The following is an 8,070-nucleotide window of genomic DNA, read 5'->3' as shown; positions in this document are numbered from 1 at the left end:
CACTCGAACGTCATTCTCGTCATATTCGTGATGACGACGTTGACGTGTCATTTGCCCAGTACGTGCCCTCGTGGTCAAATTTCTGATCGTCACGTTACACGGATGTTGTCTCCTCGGAAAGCGCTGAGCGTAAAGTGCTGCGGCATTCACATAGACACCTCGACATTTTCCTAAAATATAAATCATATCAACGATCTCATTGAGTGTATAATCTCCCATTTTAATCACACCAAATCTCTGCTTATTAATACTAAGAGACAAGCTGTATGATAATAATTGAGTTTTATCTCAATGAACAATATTTATTATACTAGCTTTATAATAATTATTGTTATAATTATTATTATCAATATTATTTTTGGGCGGATAATGATAATAATAACAATGATAACACTATTTTGTATTCTCAGCGAATAATTCCTTACGAGTGAAAAATGTGAGCATTACGCGGAAGCGACGTGGACATATTGTATTTCCCTGCGTGCTCCTACCGGCCACATGTGAATGCTGCAGCACTTTACGCTCAGCGCTTTCCGAGAAGACGACATCCGTGTAACGTGACGATCAGAAATTTGACCACGAGGGCACGTACTGGGCAAATGACACGTCAACGTCGTCATCACGAATATGACGAGAATGACGTTCGAGTGCTGACTATTTTGGCATCGGTCTATCTCGATCCTCATATTTCGAGCCGTAGACTGGAGGTATCCACAGGAATACCGAAGTCCACATTCTTGCGGATTTTGAAGGCTCGGAAGTACCATGCTTATCATATCACTTTGACCCAAACATTATTATCTGCCGATTTTGATCGACGCCTCGAGTTCTGCCGGTGGGCCTTACAGCAGATAGATCGGGACCCTAATTTTTTTAGATTTGTGATGTTTTCCGATGAAGCGACGTTCAAGAACACAGGGGAGTTGAACCGGCATAATTGTCATTATTGGTCCGATACCAATCCGCACTGGCATAGAGCGATTGACAATCAACACCGCTGGAGCCTCAATGTCTGGTGCGGGATTGTTAATGGATACTTGGTCGGTCCATTCTTTTTCGAACGTACTGTGAATGCAAATACGTACCTCGATTTGCTCACAGACCAATTGCCTCATTTGTTGGAGAACGTAGACTTGGAAACCAGGCGAAGGATGTTCTTCCAACAGGATGGTGCACCACCGCACTTTGCACGTATAGTCAGGAGGTTTTTAGATGAAAGGTACCCGAACCGATGGATTGGTCGAGAGGGTTCGATTGTATGGCCTCCTCGTTCTCCTGATTTGACGTCACTCGATTTTTATCTCTGGGGCTATTTGAAAGAAGTTGTTTTCAAAGAAGAACCAACAACAAGAGAAGATATGGAAAATCGCATAAGACGAGCTTGTGAAGCGATTCCACGAAATGTCTTGCTCAGCACAGTGGCCCATTTCCAAAGAAGGCTCAATTATTGCATAAATGCTGACGGTGCAACTTTCGAAAACCTTTTGAATAGCTAGATTAACAATAGCAAAGTATGCATAGTGAGAGGTAAGGGGACTCACTCTAAACAAGCACCCCGAAAGAGGCAGAATTCTACCACGTCCACGTCGTTGTCTCTGGGTAATGCTAAGTGTAGAAGATAATTTGGCTAAGTGTAGAAATCCCCGTATACAGATACGATTTTCGCATGAATACACGTACAAGTTTCTTTTGACTTTGAAATGACCTCAAAACATGACATTTGATCTTATCGATCATACCATATCCTATTCTAAAATTTCCCGCTCTTTCCAAATCCGGGGTCGAAAATAAGCAATTCCATTTAAAAGATGTTATTTGACCTTCAAATAACCCCTAAGGTCAAAGTCAAGGTCAAATTCAAGGATATGGTCATACGTCCCCCTCCTTGTCCAACAACTTTTGTATGAAACTTTTTTCATTATTTCGCTCACCGGTCGAGTTATTCTCCATTAAAGGTTAAAATGGTCCACCCTGTATATATCATTGTCGATATTCTGAGGATATTCTGAGAACAATGTTCCTGCGGACATAGGAATGTTCTGAGTGTATCGAGACATGATGTTTTTAGAATATTATCAAGATATTATGTTATCTGGGACATATCCAATTATACATATTGAAATTAATAATAATTATTATACTTACATAATCTTGAAATTTTTCTTTCTTAACATTCAGTGCTTGTACGATGTTGTTTTCTACTTTATTTCTGGCAATTGTCCTTAATTTTGTAGTCCTCTTTTTTTCCTTGACATTATATAATATAAAAAACTTATACTAATTATATTATACTATACTAATTATATTATATTGTATTATACTAATTATATACCTATACTAACTTATGCCTTGGTAGAAATAAGTATGAAAAGTATATCAAATATAATCAATATCAATTAAAAATTGAATTAATTTGAAATTCATAAAAAATATTAAGATTTATTTACTTTAAAAATTGATTCTTTTTAATTGATATAAATGCTATTTTTCGCAGGATATTTTCTTGGGAAATTTTTCTAAAATTCTATTAAAACAATAATTTGACAAAAATAAGCAAAATTTATTTCAAATTAACAGTGTATTTTTAAGGAAAATTAAAAACAAGGAAATAATTTCTATGAAACAGTAATTAAATATGTCATTGATGATATTCAGTAAAATAAGAAAAGTTAATGTATTAAGCAGAGGAACAGTAAAATTCAACAAAATTATAAAAAACAGAATTAATAAGATTAAAGAAAACCGTTAGTGAAAATAAAATCATATACATTTTTTAGATTTTACCTTTTGATTCTTTTTAAAATCATTTTCAATAGAGTCTTCATCTTCGGAAGTTGTCTCCAGGTCGAAATGTTTCCGTTTTAGCATCTTTCTATCAGTTTTTGATGGGTTTGGAATTTCAAACTTCAATACATTATCGCACTGCTTACACATTTCGGTCCATTCTAATAATTATAAATATGATTTGAAAATATAACATTTGTAATTATAGCGTTAAAAATATTGTGTGCATATTCTGCTCGAAAAATTGTTAAAAATTTTTTTGGAAATGTCTCGAAATAAAAACCGTTTTCAAAGAATTTTTAAATAAATATTATATCTGAGAATGTCTTAAATTCTTTACAAAATTAAGATCACGAATATACAATTTCAAAGATTTTGTAGAAAATATTACAAGAAATTTTTATATATTTTCTGTAAAAATCTCCTGAAAACGATTTCAATTGCAATATACTTTCAGAAAAGTTCGTGTTAACAAACAATGTGATTTTTCAACAACTTTTTTCTAGCAGAATATAAAAATAAAAATGTTTCCATGAGCACGAGCAAAGTGTGCTGGTGAATAAATTTTTGTTCACATGCTACGTATATCTATATTTATATAAATTATATATTATTATGTTGTTTTAGTACTAAATATTTATTTCCAATGCAAATGTATTAAATTCAGTAGAGTAGAGAAAATATGTTCAGATGTAATAAAAGAAATGTCTTACTGTTAATAAAATATAACAAGAAAATTGTATTAATATTTTTAATATATGCAATTAAATATGTAAACTAAATATTTACATGCGCTGATATGATGCGAATAATAAAAAGATGTGAGATGTGTACCATGCACATAGCACTAAAATCTCTAATGTTTTTGTCGTTCATAATCAGTATGTAATTGCTTTTAATTTACATATTTAATTGCGTGTATTAAAAATATTACTTTATTATATTTTTTTAACAGTAAGACATTTTCTTCTATTACATTCAAAACAATTTTTTTTCTTTCTATTAAATTTAATATTTGCACTGGAAACATTAGGTTTGTTCGTTTTACTTGCACTCGTTGCACTTATATTTCAGTAAGTTCCTAGTGGGTTTAAAAAGTGCAATGTCTGATTTAGTTACTTGTAATGTTTAACTCGAACGATTAAGTGCAGAGAAGAGAAGACTAAGTGCAAAGAAAATGGAGCATTTAGTAGGTATGTATTTATTAATATTATTTATTTATTTAACTTTTCTGCTGTTTTTATGATATTTATTTAATATTTAAGATGAAGAAGCAGTATTACCTGTAATGGCTGTACCGTATTATTATGAAGCTCAACGTCATAGAGGTAACAAAAATATATATTTCTTTTTGTTTATTTTGTGAGGTTATAAATGCTAATGAGAAATTAAATTTTAATATTTTATTTTAGATGAAGTATTACGTTTGCTTCAAGATGCGTTAGAAGGAATACGACGTTTAGAACATATAAAAACGAAAATTACGTAGAAAACGTCGTTAGGAATTATATAAATAAAGATTTTGTCATGCACTTTCGCTTATCTCGAAGTATTACTTATCAACTTATTGCACGTTTTGAAAGATCGGATATTTTTACATCTTTACGAGGTATTGTATTATTAATATCAAAAATCATTTAATTTAGATAATTATAAAACAATCATTTTTTACCTTTCCTCTCTTTATATATGTATATTAAAAATTGCAGAATACGCAGGATACAAGCCAAGAACATCAGAAAAACATATTTTAAGTTATTTATGGTTCCTCGGTCACGAGAGTGCAAGATATCGGGATGTAGCTGATCGGTTTGCAATTACAATAAGTACATTGCATGTTATAATTACAAGAGTTACAACATTTTTAATGCAAATTGCGCCAGAGATAATAAGATTTCCTATGTTAGAAGAAAAAGAAACGACAATGAGATATTTTCTGCAGGAGAAAGGATTCCCTGGAATTACTGGTAAGTTACAATTTATTTGTTATATTATACATTTATTGTAAACGAAAATTTTATGCAATATTTATTTCCAGGTGCAATGGATGGCACGCACATTAGAGTTGACAAGCCCGAAGAAGATCCTGATTCGTACATAAACAGAAAACAATATTTTTCTATACACATGCAAGGTACAGTTGATCATAAATGAAATTTCTGGACGTTTTTATTGGTTTCCCAGGATGAGTTCATGATGCAAGAGTTTTCCAGAATTCTCCTTTATATGAGTCTCTTCAAGAAATTTGCACAGGTTAGAGATTCCATGAATTATCTATAAATATAAAGATGTCATGCTTCTAGAATCAATAGAATGGTTCTTCAATAATTAAAATGTACTGAATTAAAATCTATTCTAGGAGGATCTTATTTACTTGGAGACAGTGCGTATTCCTGTTTACCATATTTAATGGTTCCATACAGAGATAATGGGCACCTTACTCGAGCGCAAAGAAATTTCAATCAACGATTGAGTTCATGCCGTGTAGTAGTGGAAAATACATTCGGTTGTTTGAAGCAGAGATTCAGGCAACTATATCACTTAAAATTACGGAACATTATACGCATGGTACAAGTTATACATGCTTGTTGTGTTTTACACAATTTAGCAAATTTAAACGATTTAGAATTTTTCGAACCTATAAATAATAATGAAGATCCTGACCCAGAAGCTATAATTATAAATAATGCAAATTATAACGAAATAATTCTTGATAATCATCTTGGTCGCGAATTACAAGATGAATTATGTCGTCAATTATTAATACATTAATTATAAGGAAATACATTAATTGTACTCACTATAAAAATAAATTTAAATGTAAGAAAGAGTTATTTAATAAATGTAAGAGTATGAGTTAAAAAAAATTATATTTTATGTTAATCTATTTATTTTACATTATAACATATAAGATTTTGAATAAAACTTTTTGTTCAGTCAATTTTTATTCTGTCTTTAATACGCTCATATAAACACCTACGCTCATATAAACATAAATTATTACTGATAATAATCAATAAAAATACTTATAATTATTCCTTTTTTTAAAACTCTAAGCAAACGAAACATTGACTTTAAGAAAAACAAAAAAAATAATCTATGAAGGAATAACATAAAAAAACCAAATATTTTTGTTCAAAGTAACGAAATTGGTATAATTATAAATATAATTATACTTTTTTTACATAAAGATTATACTTGTACACAAAAAGATGAATAATATTTAATCGCAATATTGCAACAATCTTTAAGAATCTTTAACAGTTTTCGTTGTAAAAGTGACTTGCAATTTCTGCTAAAATTCTATTTCTTTCAACTTCTCGTGCATTAATTATAGCCCACTGTTGTTTTGCAGATTTAACAAAATCATCTTGAATTTTCTTGATATCTTTATATTCTTCAAGTATTTGTAATTGAATGCTTTCGTTATTTTGTCTTTCAGATCTTATTTCTGAGATATATGTATCCAGAGCGAGTTGACATTTCTTTAAATATTCTGCAGTTGTACCACCTTTAACCTTCATTTTTTGTGAAAATCTGTTTTTATTTACGATATGTGGAATATCATTTGAAGTTTCTGCTGCGGCTCCACTTATGTTGCTTACTGCTGATATTGCTGATATTGTATTAATAGGTTCTTCATTATTTATCGAGTCGTCCAATCTGTATTATAAAAAGTTTCAGTTAAAACATATAGCTATATATAGTTCATTTATTATTAATAATATTTACAATATATCATTTTGTACATCTGAAAACGGTTCTCTAAGCAACAAGCCAGTTCTACCTGATAACGCCAGTGGCGCTATATTATGTTTCTTTCCAAATATATCAATTAATTCACTGTAATGTGAAAAATAATCTAATTATATATTGCTTTATAACTACTTATATTACATATAACACAATGTTGGGAGCTACTTACGCTTCAAAATTACAAATTTTTCTTTCACGGCCAGTTTTTTTATTATTGCTCATTACATTTTTATATAAGCGTAACAAAGACTTCAATTTGTTTTCAACTTGTAAAGCAGTTACAGAATAACCTTTACGCCTCATATCCTCTGCAATATGTTTCCATAAAATTGTATAGGTTTTGATTTTTCTTGTGCTTACGAGGTCTTTTTTACGTTTATATATTTCTAGAAACAATTTTGTTGTTGCATCGTCCCATGTAAAATTATTTTCTTCCATCGGATCTTTATTTTATACATTTTCTTCATTTTGTATATTTTCATTTGATATATGTATAGTTTGATTTGTTTCATTGCTTGTTTTAGGTAAATTAATAATAACATCAATCCCTTCTACATTAAACTGTAAGATATCAGGCAGAAAGTCTACTTCGTCACTTTTTATTTTGAATTGTTTCCCATCTAAAGAAATAAATACAAAATAAATACAAAAAAGATAAAAAGATTCCCATACAATTTCATTATATAATGTATTTTATTATATACTTAATTCACAGTAAACATACAAACATATTAGTTGATGCAGCAGTAAAGAGTAACATTACATTATTATTTCTCTCTCAACAATGTAAATATAATATATGTTGTATATACAGTTATATTAATGTTATTATTTCTCACACAGCAATTTAACTGTTACATATGTAACAGTTAAATTGCTGTGTATTAATATAACTGTATGTTACTTTCTGTTGAAATTAACAGCCCAAATAGTGCCAAACCTGCACCAAAACAGATTTTGTACAGAGGCTGCTGATTTTGTCAGCATTTGCTAGCAGAAAAACAACAGGATCTGATAACAGATTGATAGAATCAGCAGAAATCAAACAGAGTGTCATTTCAATGTAATTAAGTGGGATATACTGCAGATTTTACTCGTTTAGTGCCACCAATCTACTATCAGATTCTACCACTAGGTTTAATCAACAGAATAACAATAGAACATAGATGACTATGGATCTGTCGACCTGTTCGAATCTGTCACCAATCTGTTATCAAACTGCTGACGAATTATTGACTGGTAAGTTAATATGGTATAGAACTATACAGCAGTTACATTACATACCTTCAATTTCGCAATATAAATATCCATCTGCATCTATTAATACGGCTCCTGCTTCATTTCTTCTTATCCATCCACGTTTTGTTCTCGCTATTAATAATTTACAAATTAAAATTGAAGTTTCTAACCTAACAAGAAGATGACGCAACCTATTTCATCGATTTCAACACGAGTCATAGCACACTCGATAGCTATGATGCCGTGTATAAACGCCCTAACATAATATGCATGAATGTGTCTTTGTTTACG

The 8,070-nt window shown here is 30.5% G+C and overlaps 2 protein-coding genes across 2 annotated transcripts; one reads left to right on the top strand and one right to left on the bottom strand.

Annotated features, from left to right (window-relative positions):
- The first annotated feature begins 4,063 nt into the window (after positions 1–4,063).
- LOC109504098 (putative nuclease HARBI1) lies at positions 4,064–5,517 on the top strand. The gene is made up of 5 exons (XM_025302759.1): positions 4,064–4,112; positions 4,197–4,393; positions 4,494–4,751; positions 4,823–5,037; positions 5,144–5,517. The coding sequence occupies exons 2-4, from the start codon at positions 4,312–4,314 to the stop codon at positions 4,936–4,938; spliced, it is 456 nt and encodes a 151-aa protein (XP_025158544.1). The 5' UTR covers positions 4,064–4,112; positions 4,197–4,311; the 3' UTR covers positions 4,939–5,037; positions 5,144–5,517.
- A 524-nt stretch (positions 5,518–6,041) lies between these two features.
- On the bottom strand, positions 6,042–7,004 carry LOC112589456 (uncharacterized). The gene is made up of 3 exons (XM_025302758.1): positions 6,710–7,004; positions 6,517–6,627; positions 6,042–6,447 (listed from the first exon to the last, which is right to left on the bottom strand). The coding sequence occupies exons 1-3, from the start codon at positions 6,976–6,978 to the stop codon at positions 6,042–6,044; spliced, it is 786 nt and encodes a 261-aa protein (XP_025158543.1). The 5' UTR covers positions 6,979–7,004.
- Between the last annotated feature and the right edge of the window lie 1,066 nt (positions 7,005–8,070).

The sequence above is a fragment of the Harpegnathos saltator genome, unplaced genomic scaffold, assembly GCF_003227715.2.
Source record: "Harpegnathos saltator strain DR-91 unplaced genomic scaffold, Hsal_v8.6 scaffold511, whole genome shotgun sequence".
Taxonomy (NCBI): domain Eukaryota; kingdom Metazoa; phylum Arthropoda; class Insecta; order Hymenoptera; family Formicidae; genus Harpegnathos; species Harpegnathos saltator.
The sequence above is the reverse complement of the archived record's forward strand: the minus strand, read 5'-3'. Positions and strand labels throughout refer to the sequence as shown.

What these genes read in the sequence shown, in the direction of transcription:
- LOC109504098 (XM_025302759.1), top strand. Translation starts at nt 4,312, where the DNA reads ATGCACTTTCGCTTATCTCGAAGTATTACTTATCAACTTATTGCACGT. An exon ending in TATTTTTACATCTTTACGAG is followed by an intron (nt 4,394 to 4,493) that starts GTATTGTATTAT and finishes TAAAAATTGCAG; the next exon opens with AATACGCAGGATACAAGCCA. An exon ending in AGGATTCCCTGGAATTACTG is followed by an intron (nt 4,752 to 4,822) that starts GTAAGTTACAAT and finishes ATTTATTTCCAG; the next exon opens with GTGCAATGGATGGCACGCAC.
- LOC112589456 (XM_025302758.1), bottom strand. Translation starts at nt 6,978, where the DNA reads ATGGAAGAAAATAATTTTACATGGGACGATGCAACAACAAAATTGTTT. An exon ending in AAAATTTGTAATTTTGAAGC is followed by an intron (nt 6,628 to 6,709) that starts GTAAGTAGCTCC and finishes TTCACATTACAG; the next exon opens with TGAATTAATTGATATATTTG. An exon ending in GATGTACAAAATGATATATT is followed by an intron (nt 6,448 to 6,516) that starts GTAAATATTATT and finishes TTTATAATACAG; the next exon opens with ATTGGACGACTCGATAAATA.